The sequence below is a fragment of the Setaria viridis genome, chromosome 9 (assembly GCF_005286985.2).
Source record: "Setaria viridis chromosome 9, Setaria_viridis_v4.0, whole genome shotgun sequence".
NCBI lineage: Eukaryota > Viridiplantae > Streptophyta > Magnoliopsida > Poales > Poaceae > Setaria > Setaria viridis.
Window position 1 is genome coordinate 32,993,434 of NC_048271.2, and position 19,363 is coordinate 33,012,796.

Genomic DNA, 19,363 nt, shown 5'->3' on the forward strand with positions numbered 1-19,363 from the left:
GAAGCCTATTGTAGTCAAAGTACGCTGTCAGCATTGACTCGTTGGCAACTGGACCCTTGACAACCCGTTCGATCTTGTCCCATTTATGATATGTAACCATATGCATGTCGGGAAGATGAAGCTGCAGATGCTGCACTAGTGGATGGTTCTTGCTCAAGTCAAAGTCATATATCCTCCACATCACTTCTGGAGGTGTCACCCACCGGGCCTCTCTGTACTGCGTGATCTCATCAACGTTCCCCTTGTCATCTTTTTTTTTTCCAGCCTCCCTAATAGCCACAGGCGCTCTGTCATGGCCCTTGTATATGTATTTGAATAGGCATTTCACGGATTTAATGCTACTACATGCCTCAACGTTGATGTGGCAATTGAAAGTACACAGCAGACATGGGTTGTATGGGACGACCCACTGATTGTCCAGGATGTGACCTCTAATTATTTCCTTACAACCATCATCGCATCGCCGATGGATGGGGTACGAATCCTTACCTTGTGACATTGAATCGCAGAATGGCCGCGGGTACTGTAGAGGTCAGGGTACTTCTTCTTGTTTGGTAGCTCAGCAGAGATAAGCAGGTCATACTGTTCTGGACACGTGATCTTGTACTTCCTCTGCATTATTAGCAAAAAGTGTGCATGCGGCAAGCCCCTCTTCTAGAACTCCACGACATATATGAATGCACGAACCTTTCCAAGTATGTCTTTTTCCATCAACACCTTCTTGAGCTCCTCCAACTTTGCCCTGAACACTTGAGTTACAAGATCTGGACGGTCCTGTGGACTCTGACCAGGATAAAGCTCATTCGTGATCTCATCCCAATTAGGATTGCATGTCATTGTGAGGAAGATATCCGGTTTACCAAACTTTCCCACCAGAGCCATCGCATCCATGTACCGACACCTCATATTACGGGGCCCTCCGATGAAAGTCGGCGACAACACAGTATGCTTACCAACCTCATCAGCGTCTTCCACCCCCGTACGCCAGCTGTCAACCAAACCTTGGTACAAGTCAGCCCTAAGAATGTCCTGATTGTTGCGGATGTCGTCTAGACATGAGCTTTCGATCTTAACGTAGGTGTCGACGACAAACTGCTGGAATAGACGCTTGCCGTATAGTATAGGATTAAAAATCCTAGGCCGCATCTGGAATTTGTAGCAATAGTAATCATGCACGGAGACATATTTATTTCTAGCAGACCCTACACACATAAACATCGTTCATGTTGTACCGTGATTGACGGCATGCAAAACATTTGTCTAATGTTTGTAAGACACTATAAAGACATCTGAATTTACCAGCATCATCGTCACCACCACCATCAACACGCGCCTTGCAAATCGCTTGAGCTTTATTGACTTCAGCCACAGTCATACCAACTTTTGGAATGCAGTTGTGCCACTCGAGCTCACCTCTTGGAAAGAATAGCGGGTATGAGAGAGCGTCGTAGCACCCATGATAGGACCGGATGCCATGGATCGACCTATCCTTCCCTTGGAGGACAACACTATTATCGAATTGGCTCCGATGCTCGCTCCCCTCAATCCAAACGGCAGCAACCTCTGACGTCAATGGCACGTTATATGTTCTATGGTCTAGCCGTTGGTCAAGGTTCAACTCAACATGGTAATCCTCAAGGTTGTCAACATGGCCCATACTCCTAAGATTCTCTGAGTAGGGATTAATGCCATGTAAGATATCCTTTAGCCTCTGGATGACTTCCCTGTCTTCTTGGGCAAACTTCTCACGGTACTTGCGGAGCCTATGCTCAAGAGACGGATCGTCGTCGTAAAAATAAAGCTCGAGGTGACCAGGTTCGTGACCATCCTCTTTACCAAATGATCTTATGTTATGGTAGATTTGACCATGGGCACAGAATGTGTAAATTCCACAGTTTCTCATGTCGGTGGTTACACGATCAAGTTTACAGTACATAGAAGTGAAATAGAAGTGACCATTGAAATATCGGATGTTTGCACGAAAATGCCTAGCATCAGCGTCCGAGCTCGACCACAATCTCACGAGTTCCGATGGTGTCTCATGGGTGGAAAGATGAATCTTTCCACTACGACAACCGAATCCAAGTGGCTCAGACTCAAACTTCTTTGCATTGTAGTGCTCGCAGTTATCCTCTAGCTTGAGCATGCGCGTCACATCAGGGACATTGGCATAAACCGCATCGTATGGATCTGGTACATCGGGTTCGTTGGGATCTTTATTAGTCATCTCGATATCAACATCCTCATCAACTTCCCAATCATCAGGTTCTAATAATTAGCACGAGTATGAAGTGTTAAATTTTGGAAATAAGATAAGTCAAAGGTCACATAGATGCGCTGGAGTGTACCTTGGCGTCCAGAAAGGTACCCCTCATCCTCTTCCTTGTCGTCCTCAAATATGATATTCTCATCGCAATCTGATGCAACATTGGCACATGAGTGATGAGACAAACGTATTTACATAGGTAGAATAATAGCATGCAGGAAGCACATGCAACATTTACCGTCCTCTTCCATAGAGGCATGTGTCTCTGCCTGTCCACCATGTGGAGGCATTGAATACGGCTCGTCAACAATAGATGGCTATGTCTGAATACCTATAGCGTCATTAGGTGCAGGCCTAGTATTTTCTGCGAAAGATTAATTGTAGGTGAGACATAGAAGAGGTATTGACAAATAAGCAAAGTAAATTTCTTTTTACTCGCTCCAAATACATTAGATGCAGTGAAGGGATGGGAGTCGCGAGCGTCCGTTTGGGTGCCACCTTTAGTAGTAGAATAGCAGTAGGATAAATGTAGGTTACTTTAAATATCATAATAATATAATATATGAATACTAAGGTGGGCAAAGGATGTGAGCTAATTACCATTGTCCATGACACAAGACGTTTGAGTCGGCTGGCTCGTATAATTGAATTTTTCACAAGCAAGCCGTTTGGTATTTCTACCAATGGTTGCTTCAAACATTTGATTACACTGGTTTAGACGTGAATTTCTAATTCCAGGAGTCACAGGCTTGCTATGGATGGTGTGGTTTGCAGGGACTAGCTAGGGGGTAACGATTGTAGGGGATTGCTCCACAGCTGACTGGATGTAAACAGGCCTGCCGTTTACAAGGGGGATTTCCATATCATCCGATATTCTTAACGGTGATTTATCAGCAGGAGGGAATACTAGCTCCGGGGTAAAGTGAGGGCTTGGCATAGCGATAGATTCAGGATGCAAATTGCTCGCCCGTCGTTCCTTAACCATCTTTTTATAGTCTCTGCTGACCTATCTTCTTTTCTCTATATTGTCCTGTGGCGTCATCAATAATTTCTTTGCAGCTCTCAAATCACGCCGCCTCTTATTTATTAGAGCCCTCTGCCCCGGAGACATTGCCGCCCTACGTGCCCTATCCCTTCTACGCCTACGCTCGTTAGGTGAGAGGTCATTATTGGAACATGGTTCTAATCCAGCACCTAAAAAATGAGTTGCATTGATGTTTGGTTAATGTGTTTGGAGCATTAAGATGGCAACAATTGAGAATAACAAGATATCTATTTGATTTATGAAGAATAAATATGATCCATGTGTTATATTTAGCAATGTGTCAGAACATTTATATCAAACATTAAAGATAATGGTAATTAACAATCCAATATAGCAGCAATATTTAAATGTTGCCAACATACACATAATTAATTAATGCGATGTTTTCATAAACATATAATGAAATATTAATAAACAAAGGTACAAATTATACCACTAGAGGAAGCATTCATAATTAAAAAGCACTAAATAATTAGCCTGCACGGGATTACCTGCTTCACCCACAGGGCTGCTACAACTTTCATTCCAAATGTCCCCCATGTCACCAAAAGTAGCATCGTCATTGCGTAATGCAGCATTTATATCTAAAAAAGTTTTAGAGTTACAAATTCCTAAAATCATAGGCATATCATCTGATTATTAAGCACACGGTTACCTCCTTCACACAAAGGGCTGATACAACTCTGATTGCATAAATCTTCCATCTCACCAAGAGTAGCCTCATCATTGATGAAACCAGCGTCTCCATCTTTAAAAGATCATAAAAATAAAGCACCTTCTGAAACATTCATGTTTTTCCAAAAAAACAAAAGGGTGTAGGTGCACCTAATTCACCTGTCCCTACAGGAAGTCTGTATTTATTTTCTCCCAAATCTCCCCTATGGAGTCAGCCATCATTTTCATCTGCCTCCATGTGTACACTATCATCTACGTAAACTCCTCAATGTAAATATTTTGTCATGAAAAAATAAGGATGCAAAAGTGGAGCGAAACGAAAAACACAATAGTACCTTGGTGATGGTTTGGAATGTGCTGAATGGCACCTTGTTCCATTTTTCTCCTCATACACCTCTTACGGCGTGTATTGTTATATTCAATCCTCTTATCATCAGACATTGTTGCAACCAAAAATCTCTTCCACTCTCTATCACGTTCATTAGGATCTACATGATGTGGGGTTTGCATACCTTCATCATATTGGAATGACATAATGAGTGACGATAGTATATCACGAACCAAACATCCAACTATATCCTCACCTTGGATTGTCGTGTTTGTGAGATCTGTAAAAGGTACCCTAGACCGCCTTGACCCGGATGGTTCCGTCAAAGCGATAGTCCCTGCACAAGTCTAAGGACAGACATAACCATAAACAATTAGACTTTATTGAAAGGGGGTTATAGGACAAGTTGTACAAGTTGCACAAGTTGTCAGAAGATCACAAGAAAACCATTGAGCTAGATGCAAAAGAGCTGCAATTTAAATGATGCTCGGGATAGATCCATTTTTGTTAAAATGATTGCAAAGCGAAATAATCATTTTGCTCCAATTTTTGTTAGCTAGAATTCTGCATGAAAGTGAAATAAAAAAAATATTATTGTAGACTTCTATGAAATGGAAGAAATGATTACAGGAACAGAACACAAAATCAACCATGGATCATTAGCCACAAGCATGGAGCAAAGCGAAATGATTTGAATGGGTAGCTTTCAATGGTCGTGCACTCCTGCCTTTCAATATCAATATAGCCAGATAGTTCTAATAACCTGCAATGACACTTCAGTTGAATCTGCTTCACTTTCTCTTAGTATCACCCTCACCCGACCCGCTGCCATTTAACTATCATCCTACACAAGTGACAAAACTAAGCAATATAATCCTAGAAAGCAGCAATCCAGCCAGCACTTCAGCAGTGGTGAACACATGGTTAACAAAGCAGCAACATAGGCGGTAGCTAGGCTGACAACTGCCTAGAGCATAAAAAATATGTAGTGTTGAAATTTCACAGACCTCATGCATTTGCAACAATAGCTGATTTAATCAATGATGAGACATAAAATTGAGTTAGAAGCAGGTCTATATAAAAAAAGTGTAACTGTAGCAGGGAGGGAGAGCTTTGAAATTTCATGCTGGTTTAATCAATGATGAGACATACAATTAAATCTCCATCAAATATACCAGATTTTTATAAAAGCAAGCCATTAGCTTCCTTTCTTCAGGGTAATACTTCAACTAACTATATTAGGGGTTGTTGACTCCTTACTAATTGTGCAGGTTCAAGCCGTGACATGGGTGACAGTGTACTGTTGCAACTGTCTAATATTGCAGTATTACCTCTTCAGTTGCAGGGAGTTGTGGCAGCGCGGCGGTGACGCATGTAGGGGTCGTCGGGGTCCTGGCTGTGCTGCAGGGAGGGAGAGGTGGCGGTGCAGTGTAGACGCCGGGAGGGGGCGACACAGGGAGGGAGAGCTGGCAGCGCGGCTTCTGGCGTAGGGAGGGCGGTTGCGGTTCGTGGCTCAGCGGCGGCGCAGGGAGGGGCGGCGACGGCTGGCTGCGCAGGGAGGGTCGGCGGCGGCCTGAGCCGCAGGGAGGTGCGGCGGCGACGGGGTGGCGCAGGGAGGGGATTTTTACGCAGGGAGGGAGAGTTGGCGGCGCGGCTGCCGACGCTAGGAGGGGCGGCTGCGGCTCGCAGCGCGGCGGTGGCACAGGGATGGGCGACGTCGACGCAGGGAGGGAGAGCTGGGGGTGCGGCGGTGACGCAGGGTGGGACAGCGACGGCTAGCGGCGCAGGGAGGGGCAGCGATGGCGGCGCAGGGTGGGACGATGACGGCTAGTGGCGCAGGGAGGGGCGCGGTGGCTGGCGACGCAGGGAGAAGTACGAAGGGAGGGAGAGCTGGGAGGGGCAGCGATGTCGGCGCAGGGATTGGCGGCGGCGATTGGCGGCGCGGAACGGGGCAGTAGCTGGCGACGCAGGGGGAAGTACTCGCGGCGCAGGGTTCCGCGCGGAGCACAAAAATGGACGGAGGAGGAAGCCTGGAGCGTCGGAAATCAGGGGACTGCCAAGTCAATGGTCCCCGCGCGGAGGGACCTCGAACCGACGGCCAAGATATGTCGGAGCGAGGGCTATCGTGCCCCATCCCAATGACGGACTTCGTTTTTGTGTCCACTTTGCTTTTTATATAGTAGAGATATATGAGAGTTTTAGCAGAAAAGAAAAACAAAAGGTGATCAGCTCTAGAGTCTAGACAAACTTTCGATGTCAATATTCGAATTTGAGACATGAAAAGCAAAACACCAATTATCAAATCTCGGGTATCTATCTATCTATCATGCATTAATCATGAAACATTACTATGACCGTTCAGATCCTTATGATTGGTTCACACCTAAAAGGAACAAGAGGAAATCCCCGTGGACATCTTCAATCTACGTCCCAGATTCCAACTCTTTCATTATCTGGCATCATTTTTCTCCTTCCGTTTCCTGAAACCCCTTCGCCAAGAAGACTTCCCAAAAACAGATGTCAAACATGCCCTCATAAACGTGATGTTGTCCTTCTTCACTGCCGTCATCCTCTCTCTGCTGGCCGGGGAACGAACCTGATACTTTTGTGAGATGAACTTGTGAGATGAATCTGATACTTTTGTGCTGTGCTGTCTGTGTGTGCAAAGTGTTACTGTTGTGCTGTCTGTCTGTGCTTAATTTTGTTGTTGAACGTGAGCGAAATTGCTGTACAAATTGCTGTTTAAATTGCTGTTCAAAGTGCTGTACAAATTGCTGTTGAACGAGACCATGAACGTGCTGTGCAGAAAGACCATGAACGTGCTGTACAAATTGCTGTTCTAGGTGATAAGGTCACCCATTTGAGACACTGGTCACTTGACCGGGTTTGGCCAGTCCAACCAAACATGATGCAAAGCCTACGGTTATGCAGGTCAGATTGTTGACCAATCAACCAAACACGAATTCATCTTGATCTGACCCAAGTTAGCCACCCAACCAAATAGATAGGCTCTAGCTATATTAACAGAGGCTACATTGAGCCATGCATAACTATTAGCCCGGCTGCAACTAACCCAAGCAACAAACACACCCTATACAAACATTATTGATCAGCCCCATCCTTAGATAGAAGGCCGTGATGTGATGGTGAGGCTGATCGAAAGAAGGTGTGAAGAAGCCTAGGGCTGCCAACAATCGTGACGTACGTACACGGACAGTATCTGCGGCACCGGCAACGTACATGGAGATTGTGGTGCATGACGTTATCACAGGGCTCACCTAGGTAGGCACCTTAGCGAAGGGCAAGGAGGATGATAAACTCGATGGAGGCAGCAGCACGGCACAGCTCGGCATGAACGAAGTTCATGTTGAAGGATACTTCTCAGACTAGCATCGCGATCGGTATTCCAGCAGCAGATGGTCTGCAATGACCACGTTTATGAAGGCAGTTTCATTCTCTTGTGTTGGCATCATGGTCGCTGCTAGGCTGCGCAATGGAGGTCGTGTTGTTGCCGAGGCTACAACATGTGCAGGTTGCAGGTTTTTCAGTCACAACAATGGAAGCAGCTAGAATCTGTGCATCACAGGAATATATATGTTGATGGAATCCGCATTTTGCCTGCTGTAAGAAAAATCAGAGTTTTTAAGCTGAATAGATTAAGCGTCAGCTTTTTAAGTAGGTGAAGCTTAGGAAAAAGTACCTATCACCTTTAGTTGACAAAAAACAATTTTTGATCATGTTGTTTTTTTCACCAAATAAAGTTTAATTATAATTGTCACATAACAAGGATACTCAGTTCTCTGCATCAACTTAATTTTGCATGAGCTGCTGGCAGTTCATTCTAATTGTTCATGGCTTTAATTAATTGATTCTGAGAAGAAACTTCTATAATACCTCACCTTATGACAGGTATTCATAGAAAGCAAGCCTCGAGTTCATCGTAGCTATAATCGTCAGTCAAGTTTTGATGCTTGATACACTACGAACAAGCAGGTTCTCTCACATCAGTGCTCATGACAAGTATTGAGATAAATCAAGTTTATAGCAATTATCAACTAAGTTTTAAAATAGGTCAGTATTTTAATTTTATGTTTAGATTTGCTTATCATGTTTTCTTCCACATGGGAAAGTACGCTAATTTTGCAGTACATATATTCTTTCTCTCTCCCATAGTGTGTTCAAATGTTTTTGGAAAACAATACTGCAGTGTATACACAGAATAACAACACCTTTTCGTTATCCAAACTTTGTAAGTATTTGTGCCACAAACTGTTTCAAATTTCAATGCACATTATTAAAAGTTCGTAATATATAGGCCAGGCAACTGCACATATTAAGCGATATAAAAACTGTTATTTTCTAAGAAATCCAAAATGTTAAATATTGAAGATACAGTATGACAAACAGCAATTTAGTAGAAATAAGAAAAAATAAAAAAACAAGAGCTTCCATACTATTCGCTTGTAGGGAAAGCTTTCTTGGTGAGGTCAAACAAGTTGAGCTTGGTTGTTAACCAATGAAGCAGTAGTGTAGCGCTTGCAGGAGTTCGAATCGTGTCTGATTAGAACACTAAATCGTCAACATCGAATTCTCCACCAATCAAATTTATCACACGTATTGGAAGATCGGGCCAGTGCTATATATCAAAAAGAGATTGCCATGTACTCGCTGGTAGGTATATATGTTTCATATAAGAGGAAATTGTGTCCGTCACATAAATCCACACACTTTTGTATTAAAGAGTCAATCAGCCGGCTACAATGCCCTTGAAATTTAGATCTTGATGAATACGGTATTTTTCATTGGCGGTCAAACTTTAATAAAAGAACAAATTTAGAATGGTTGGAAAAATATAAGAGTTGTCTATCCTGAAAAATCTAACGTTGGAAACAAGTACCTAAAGAGAAGTACCAAGGAGTACCAATTTATTTTTTATTATGATCAACATGTGGACAAAAATCACATACAAAAGTACCAACAAGTACATCTGGGTACTTTTAAACCATTGTATGTAAAGACCCCTCAGTTGGTACCCGAGAACTCCACTGATGAATTCCTGCGTACCAGTTGTATATAATCTCTTTTACGGATCATTAGATCAACATATGAATAAGGACAAAGGAGCCAATCGGGGAAAATTACATCAAATTAAAGCTCTTCAACGGATAGTTTATAAAAAAACCTAAATTGAGAGAAATTTAAGAGTGCTTGAAAATGAGAGCCGTAATCCGGCGAAAACAAACGGTGGAAACAAAGGAAGTACTATGGAGTACCAAAAGAGAAATACCGAGAAGTACCAATTTTGTGGGATCAAATACTAAAAATAGTGAGAAATTACTATGATGCTTTTTTAATTATGTGTAAATCTATTTAATTATTTCTTGGTAAGAAGGATAAGAAAGGAAAACAGTGGTACACTGGTACTTTAAAAGCATAGGTGCTAACGATACATTTGCAAAGAAATTGACGCATGGTTTCTGTTTCTCCCGTGATTTCACGAGACAATGGTTAGCAAAGCCATTGTTAGGTCGAACAAGCCTACGTATAGCTGGCTTCAATCCAAACAACCTACCGGAGCATTTTCAATGCAAGAATTTGGACAGGCTCCGGCTTTCATCTAAACATGTCCCTAAAGCCAGTGTCAATGAGAGATATGAGTCAATGAGAGATTTCATATGTATGTTACCAAAATGCCACATAACCAAGTGAGTATTTAATTCGTCATTAAAATAGTTTCATACAATGCATTACAAGACACCAGCTATGTTAAAAATATTGTATATATGATTTCATCATCATAAAACTCATTTCACCTCTATATTTATTAACATTTTGCCACATCATAAAAAACACTGACACGGACTCTATTTAATAAGAATAGAACTCCCATAATAAAGTATAAAGGTTCACAGCATCCATTTCTCCAGACCCAACCACATGGTTTAAGAGTTAACTAAAACAAAAGGGCCAGGTCATAAGGGGAATGGCATCATTTGCATAGGGGAATGACACGGTGCCCATAAGGGAGCTGGAGCCGGTGCAATGTCGGATTTGTTTGTTAAAAGGCCCAGGTCAGTACCAGGGCTAAAATATCTTGTGGAGCGCAATCTCAACTACAGAATTCTAAGAAAAAGAGCCTAGTTCCTTAGATACCCACTTTTGCTATAGTGCTATTTTTTTTACTTTTACATGGATGAAAATTATTTGGTGGAAATCGCCAGATTCTAATACAAGACCATATGCGTTGTGGGATGCAGATAGGGGGCACGTCACAGCCCGCCATCCCTCCGTGCAATCATCTCTTCCTTTCCTCCCAACTCTTCTAGGAGTAGCATGAAACTCAATGCATAATAAACGTCCTCCTCGCACACATAGCACACTCCGTTGGGGCAAACAAATTGAGATACAAATTCTCACATTTAATAAGCACTCAACAAATCATAGAAAGATGGCGGGACTCCCTCTCGTGAGGAAACGCTACCCGAGTTATCCAATAGCATAGCATGATGATACGGCTTCACCACAGTGCGTGTTTCTTTAGAACCATCGCAGCCACGGAAAGCGCTATCAGTACCGGTTCGTAACCCCAGTTACACAACTGATATTGCTAATTCGGTATTAAAGGGGGGCTTTAGTACCGGTTGAAATAACCGGTACTAAAGGACACCCTTTAATATCGGTTGGGAGACTAATTTATTTATTTTTTCTATTTCTTTTCTGTTTCTTTATTCTATATTAATATTTCGTATTTATTTCCTTTACGTATACTAGTTCTAACCGGTGCTAATGCAGTGGATGAAAAGGTCCATTCTCCAGTAGCGCGTATATCGTTCAAGTTTTCATCGCCTCAACAAACATGTCGAAGTTGTCGTGCGAGGAGCCCCCCTCCTTGACGCTCTCATGGGAAACCTTCTTCATGGCTTCCACCCTCTCCCTGATGCCCCCGTCGCTCATCAGCTCCTCCACCCTGCCGGCGATGTGCTCCTTGGTGATCACCCCCGACTCGTTGGCCTCGGCCTCGAGCCCAACCTTCCAGACGTCACAGATGTAAACCTTGTTGACGAACTGGTCGGCGAAATACGGCCATGCCAGGAACGGCACCCCGTTGCGGACGCCCTCCATGGTCGAGTTCCACCCGCAGTGCGACACGAAGCACGCCACCGCAGGGTGCGCCAGCACCCGCTGCTGCGGCGACCACGCCACTACCATGCCGCGGCCGCCGGCACCGACGACGCGGCCTAGGAACCCGTCGGGGTAGTCGTGGACGTCGCCGTGGACGATGTCCGGGCGCACCACCCAGAGGAACGGCCGGCCGCAGAGCTCCAGCCCCAGCGCGAGCTCCTGGAACTGGCGCGAGTCGAACATGGTGAAGCTGCCGAAGGCGACGTACACGACGGACCTCGCCGGCTGCGCGTCGAGCCACGAGATGCACGCGTCGTCCTCGGGCCGCCAGAAGTGTCCCACCGCCTTGCCGCGGCGCTCGCCGGTGAGGAGCGGGCCGATGGGGAGGACCTTGGGGAACCGCGCGAAGGTCGCGTGCTCGGCGCCGTGGAAGGAGTTGCAGAGGATGAAGTCGCACTTCTCGACGGCGCGGACGCCGCCGATGAGGTACCGGAAGAGAGCCTCCTGCCCCTCGTGGCTGCCGATGCAGTTCCACGCGAGGTGGGCGGTGTGCATGACGGGCATGTCTGGGGACAGCTGGAACGTGGCTTGCGTCAGTGCAGACCCTGCATTATTGAACTTGGACCTGTAACGCTAAACATATCTTTGTGTTCATTTACTGAACCGAAAATATAACGTCAATCACGTACTGTACCATCGTTGGAGTCGATGATGTTCTCATGAATCAGCCTGTGGATGCTCAGAATGCTCGCCAGTACGGCGGCGGAGGCCGGCCAGATGGCCGCGGACTTTATCCTCGTCCTCCGCGCGACGTCCAGTGCCCACGTCCCGAGGTTGTAGTCCGCCACCATGCACGTAATCGGCCCGTCGCCAGTGTCGTCGTCCTCGGTCGTCTCGCCATGGCTTCGACGGATGAGGTCCTCCACCCGCGGGGCCATGTGCTCCGCCATGACCACGGTCAGCCTGACGAGGTTGCTCCTGTCCTCTCCAGGGTCCATGCCGTCCGGCACGGCCACCAGCCTGATACGATCCAGCAGCCCGGTGCTGCCATCCTTAGTGGTGGTGTCCGCCATGGCGGCAACGACGCGGTGGTGGTTGAACTCGGAGTTGGCGAAGGTGACCGTGAAGCCCCTGGCGACGAGCGCGTGCGCAAGCTCCAGGAGCGGGATGACGTGGCCCTGCGCCGGGTAGGGGATGACGAGAGCGTGCGGTCGAGGCGTCATCGTGCTGCTGCACGTGGTTACGATTGTGGTTCTGCAGGTACCTTGTGCTTGTAGTCAGTATAGTAGGTATGTAGTTACTTGTGCTGTGAGTGATTGCTAGTATATATATGCATCAGGAGATATGAACTGACACGCACTAGATGCCACAAAGTTGAGGCATTCCTTGTTGCTTTTGACTGATTTTATATTTTAAAATCCTTCGGCACACACCAATCAATCGCATTTATCGTAAGCTGCTTGTGTAGCATGTCAAATCAACATGTCAATTCTTATCCTTGTTTTTTGTGATATTGCAGGATTGCATTGGTTTCATGGAATCTCTCGTGTTTGTCGCAGCATAGTTTTGAGAAGCATTCGAGGAGAGGGGACTTGGCAAGTAGCATGCGACGACTCAATTTCAAGTTCGCTGCAGGCCTGCACTTACATACATGTTCTTTTGGGAGAAGCAACCAGAACGTAATCCGATACGTGCATGGACAGAACATAAGCGAAAGATCGAAATTTGGACGCACGATTGAGATACCCTTAAGAAGAATCCAATGATCAATGTAGCAAACATATATTTATTTTCAGCACTATGTGACTTTTGAATACAAGAATTTTGGTATTCCAATTCGACCCAGAGGGTAAAGCAAGTCAAATCAATAACATGTGACTACTGAATGTGGGCATACAGCGCTGAGTTCACAAATTCCGGTGGCCTACTAGTATATGAAAAAAGAAAACAGAGATAAGAGTAACAGCAGGTTTAAGTGCACCCAAACACGTATACATATGTCGCACAGCACTAATCATTTGAATTTACATCACTTCAACATGCAAATTCGCTTTTACAAAGAGTTCTTTTACGGTACACAAATCCTACACTAGTGTCCGAAAGGGACTAGTTAAAAACATCTGACGGTCCAGATTAATTGTATATTACTGAAAATTTAACTTGTTGTATAGGTAGTATACATGAGTAGTATATATAGTATAAGTGTATCATGGTAAAAAACACACAAATTGCATCACTATTCCATTTGAAATATCACATTTTACAATGTTATAATTACTAAATTATCCATAGTAATGAACGGCTAGATCTTACATATACTGTATACCACTAAGTAGTGATATTGTGTACCGTAAAAAAGCTTTTTAGAAATGGTGTAGCCCTGCCCTTGCCACTTCCACTTGGCACACGGCATACTAATCATTTGCATTTACATCACTTCAACCCTTGATCATTAGCGTGGTAAGTGTGTTTCTTCACCCCAGGATCGCTGGATCGGCTACTAGTATTTTGTTTTCACTAATAAAGTTCTAAGAGTTTTGATAAGTTTGTGTATGCAGGTAAACGTGGCAGGAAAGGCGGCCAAACAGGGAGCAAAACCCTGGCTGACCGGCCAAGCTCCCACTGCACCATGCCACGCCAGCGATCCAGGAGTCAAGAAATACAGTTACCTTAACTCTCCATCATGGATCAATGGTTAGTTGTGTGGTGAAACCATCCACATTAAACTGACTCAACAACGTCAGTGCCAATTAGAGCTTTCGACATCCTACACGCCGCGTACTTGAATCAGTGTAAACCTGGTAGTCCATTGGGTATCCTCAATTCACGTGAAGACTCCACTTCCAACTATTCTTCATCTATACACTTAAAATCGCAACACGCATGAGCTCATTACAAATTTACATTACAACAGACCTTTAACAAATAAATTTAGAAACAGTAGATTATTACACACCTTAAGAGGTTTCTCTTTAGAACTCGTTGTTCAATTAAGCCTTTCTAACGGTACTATCCCTTAGTGAGGCGTGTTTATTTGCTTTAAAACTTCTTAGGTACTGGTACTGCATGTTTAAGGCAACAATTTTAAGGTTTCTAATAATCTGCTGCTTCTAAAATTATTTGTCTAAAAGTCATGTAATGTGTCTAACGAGCTCATATGTGTTCCTTGAGTGAATGGATGGTTTTAATATATTTAAATTATTTCCTAAGCAGTAAAAAAATTAGGAAAATAAAAAATTAAGGGCGATAAGTTATTTTATAGTTAATAAATAAGTGTTAATTTAGAATTAAAAAATGATTTATTAGAATTATAAATGTGGAGAATTGCTTTTCCTTTATTAAAATTATGATAAACCCTATTTAATTAGTTTATAATTTTTCTTGGTCAATAAAATAACCCTTATTTTAGAAAAATATAAGGAGCCTTTGGATGAGTTGTATAGCTTCTCTAAAATTAGTTGTTGGTTGGTTTATTCTAATTATCATTCATTGCATCATAACATGTAAACCCAGAGTTTGTCGAGATCCCGTCTGCACTCTGGTCTAACACAGGAAGGTGGGGACATGATTGTGGTTGATCAATTGCCAGACGAAACAGCCTCGGAGGTCGTCGTTGAGGTCGTTGAACTCGAGGTCAAGGTGCTTGCACCAGCAGGTTCCCCTTTAATTCCGTCGCGTTGCTCCCGAACAGCGTTGCCCGACATACCACTCCCGGGAGGGGCGGCCGTTCTGTCCTGCTAGACGTGTCGCGCTCTCCCCATCCTGCACAGCCAGGCATGATAGGACGGGCCACCAGGCCCTTCCTTTACGGCCACGCTTCCCCTCAGCTACAACGCCGTCTGGGGGCAGCTAGGGGTACTCAGTAGTCTGATTCGGACTCCCCCGTAATCACGTGGTTTTGTAGGGAAGGCGCGCCCGCAGCATATTGGGCAAGGTAAGGGAAGCGTATTGGGCAAGGTAGTCTTATATTGTTACACCTCAGCAGTCTTATATATTGTCTCTCATGCATTGCTACTTAGCATTTTTGTTGATGTGGAAGAGAGAAAGTGAGGAGAGAAAAAGATCTCGTTGTTTCGTGAAACAACTGTCTCGTAGGCTAGATTTTAGGACTATGAGACGACTATTCCACTATTGTACAATTTGTGGTTGCCATGCAACTTACAATATTTATTTTTTTTCACAAATTAAGGAAATATAATTAGTATAAGATAATTTAAAAAGATAACCCACTGTACAAACAATTCATCTTAAAATTACATATATATTAAAATTACATATCTATGTATAAGACCGTCTATGAAACAGTACCAATGTACTTGCTCTTATAACGCCCAGCGCCAGTTTGTCTACTCAGTCATTTCCATCGGCTTCATTTCGTTTGAGTTGACGGAAACGTGCGCCCCCGAGGACCAGTCAAGGGATTACTCACGCCGTTCGCGGGCCCCAGGTGGGATCCCGGAACCCCGAGAGCGTCTCGGGTTCATCCTGACAGCATGGGCCACGCAATGGCCTATATCCGCAGGTGACATGGAGGCCATGCGCCCGCCCCTGTTCTTCCCTTTGGATGGGGGGGGGGGGGGGGCCTATCTCCCGTGACGCCGACACACAGGCAACATATTAGGTTTCCACTCCTACCCCTTTTTATTTTCATTACAATTGTTTCCGCCCCTGTTAATATACTTTGCTCTGTTACTGTTATTTTTATTGGATTCATCCACAATTGCTCTTTTCATCGAAATTACACTGGCCCCCTCTCAGTGAATAACACCAGCAATCAGAGAACCCTGAATGAATTACCACCGGTGGTTGAAAAGGCCTGCAGCAGCGTGAATATAGTTGAAAAAATATTTGGCTTGTATGAAATTTTTTATGTAAATAAACACGGCAGTCCACATGCACGAAACCACCGCCCACCGAACACCACGCTGCACAACCAAAACAATGGAGATTATGCCCATAAGTAGTCTTCACCACAAGCGCCGTTGTCCCGATGATGTCCCATGCCGAAACCAACCACTACCATGCAATGCTAGCCGCTGCAGTCCGCTGCACACCGTGTAGCCACCATGACACCTCCACCATGGCGCCATGCCGCCATCTTCCTCAAGTCACGCCCACGCAGTCGTCGATCTCCCAATCACGACCCTATGTTAGCATAAGTCAAATGAAGGGCACACCACACCACACCACACTACACCGAAAAGGCCATTGCCATGCAAGACCCCTTGCTGAAGTGCCGCTACAGCACCGTACACACCAAACGTCAGATGCACCGCACAAGATCCTGGACCCTCCAAGGCTAACTCGAACGCGTGGGGGCCTTGCCACATCCACCACCGCACACCACTCCTCAGACACATCACTTTGAAGTGAACGGGGACCTCACCTCTACCATCGCTGGACTCCACACCAAGGATCCGCACAAGCTTCGCCACTAGAGTGAATCAGTGCCACCGAGCCTTCACTTTGCCGCTACCGGAATCTCGACTGCACCACATGAACGGTCCCAAAGCTTCTAGAGAAATGGCCCATCACCTTGGTGAAACCCGTCAAACGTCGTCGGGAGAAGGGGTTGTGGAAAACACGAAGACGACGCCTCCAAGGAGGGTAATGGCGCCTGAGGGAGGCGTCGCCGTCGTCGTTGCTGGTATGACCAGCTAAGCTTTCGCCATTGTTGTAACAACTCTACCTAAATTAAGTGCTTTTAACTATAAGCCAGTGGTTAATCCCTAATTAAAGAGGTGAAATGACCTTTATGACCCTAAGAATCTCTTTTTCGAGTTTGAAATAAAACTTGGAATTTTATATACAAACTTAAGATTATGCCCAAATAAGAGTTTTAAAACTTTTTAATTCAAACAACTTTCGTTAAAGGCTTTTGACTAATTCGGAGTGGAAGATAGTTAAAAACCGCAATCAAAACCGGAATACTCAAGAACTCTAAAAACCTCGTAAGTCCTGGAATTCGAGTTTTCTTCCAACTTTGCAAGCTTTTATCTCACAAATTCCTATCTAAACTCAAGTCAGGCCCTTAATGAAGTTGTAGTACCTTGAGTGTGTTCCAACTTTGTTACACTGACCCAGGTCCAAATCGGGCCAGCACCTGTTCGAAACCTCGATCAAAGTGAGGTAAAACAGTCAACTCACCCCTGATGCCTTAAAATCCTAAGTCTGGAATTCCAGATTTTTAGCAAACTTTGGCATGAAATATCTTCAAATCCTTTCACAATCTAAGCCGACACCTTAAGCAAAGTTTGAAGAACATCCAGTTTTGAGCAAGTTTGTTTAAAAGAGTTTTGGTAGTTGTGTCGAAAAATCCGGAGAAAGATCTCCCCAAAGCTGGTCGGGCTTCCTGCCTGAAGGGAGCCTCGACGCCCGCGCGCCAGAGCATGTTCGCTTGCGCACCGCGCGCCGCGTGGCCGCCGGCCACCGGCAGCTCGCCGGCGCCCTATCACCGGTGCGATAGCAACAGGGCGAAGGCCACGGCGCCCAACCCGCGCCTGCGACAGCGACAAGGCGAAGGCCACGGTGCCCAACCCGCGCCTGCGACAGGACGGGGCGAATGCCGGGCTAGCCAACCGCCAGCCGCGCGCGTGTCGTCTTCCGCCTGCCACGGCTCTGCTCCACCAACCCCGTTCCGCCCGTCCGCCGGAGAAGCTGCCACGCCCATGGCGTCTCGCGCCTCCGCCTGCTCGCCCAACCCCCACGGTAGCCCTCCGCCTCGCTCGCCTGACAGACCGGAAGCCCCAGACGCGCGTCGCCCAAGGCCAATCACCGCCGGAGACCACCCGGAGCTCCGCCTCCTCTGCCCAATGGTGCCACTGGCCAATGGCCGCCTTGCCCACGCACTCGCCGCTCCCAGCCTTATCCCTTCCCCATCGGAGCCCCGCCTCGACCCTCCGCTCCACCCCGGCCCTATAAAAGGGTCCCCCTCACCGGCAACGCCATCCCTTTGCCACCGCCCGCACACGTGCCACCGCTTTCTCCTCTGCGCCGCCGTTGAGCTCCCATGGAGCTCACCCCTCTGCGCCACCCCGCACTCCGGCGACTTCACCTCCACACTCTTGAGGAAGTTTCCCCCTCCGCTCAAGCCGCTTCTCCCAACCCACCAGCCGCCTGTTCCTCCGCATGGTGCTAGAGCTTGCTTGTTGTCCACAAGAAGCACCGCCGCCGCCGGAGAACCGTCGAACCTCGTCGCCGCCCAAGCCTTAGCACCTTAGCCCTTCCGCCTAAGCCTGTTCCTTCCCGACCCCAAGACTTCACCAGTAGGCCTAAAGGTAAGCTGCTGACCCCTTCCCGGTTCGCCCGACCCCTTTTCTTCTTGGTTCGCCCGACCCCTTTTCTTTCCGGTTCGCCCGATCCCTTTTCTTTTCGTTTCGCCCGACCCCTTTTTCCGTCTCGCCCGACCCTGTCAGTTTCGCCGACCCTTATCTGCCTCGCTCGAGGGCTTGGCTGTATCTTTTTCTTTGACCTGAGGGTATCTGTGTAATATTTCGGGGACTTCTCTGTGTTAAATCCGAGGACCCTGGTACAGTTATTCCTTAAGTCTAAGGGTCAGATCATAAGTTTCTCCCAGTCCGACCCTTTTATCCTGTTCTCCACCAACTGAAGTTGGACTCCCCCACCTTTCCTGTAGCTTTGCTACAAGTGTCTGAGCTAAAACGTGCAAGTGTTGCTGAAATAACCATCTAAAATGTTTAACCCCTGCATTGCACTTCCGTGTAGAGCTAAATCTTGCTGACGGAACTTACGAGCTCCATCCAGCACCGGAAGAAGACCCCGCTGCGGAGCTTCACCCCTTCGAAGGCGAGCCCGAACCGGAGCAAGACCCCGAGGACCCACAAGCTTTTCCTGAAGGCAAGCCCCGGAGCATGATTTCCTATCTTGAATACTTGCAATACTATTGAATGCCTTGATTGCGCATTTA

At 46.0% G+C, this 19,363-nt stretch overlaps 1 protein-coding gene across 1 annotated transcript; it reads right to left on the minus strand.

Moving 5' to 3' along the window:
• Positions 1 to 11,145: 11,145 nt before the first annotated feature.
• Positions 11,146 to 12,659, minus strand: LOC117835551 (UDP-glycosyltransferase 83A1). The gene is made up of 2 exons (XM_034714907.1): positions 12,131 to 12,659; positions 11,146 to 12,041 (listed from the first exon to the last, which is right to left on the minus strand). Exons 1-2 carry the CDS (start codon positions 12,657 to 12,659, stop codon positions 11,146 to 11,148), a joined length of 1,425 nt encoding a protein of 474 aa, XP_034570798.1.
• Between the last annotated feature and the right edge of the window lie 6,704 nt (positions 12,660 to 19,363).

Excerpts from the sequence above, each read along its gene's own strand:
- LOC117835551 (XM_034714907.1), bottom strand. The coding sequence starts at position 12,659 with ATGACGCCTCGACCGCACGCTCTCGTCATCCCCTACCCGGCGCAGGGC. Across the intron at positions 12,042-12,130 it reads CATCATCGACTCCAACGATG|GGTCTGCACTGACGCAAGCC; the intron begins GTACAGTACGTG and ends TCAATAATGCAG.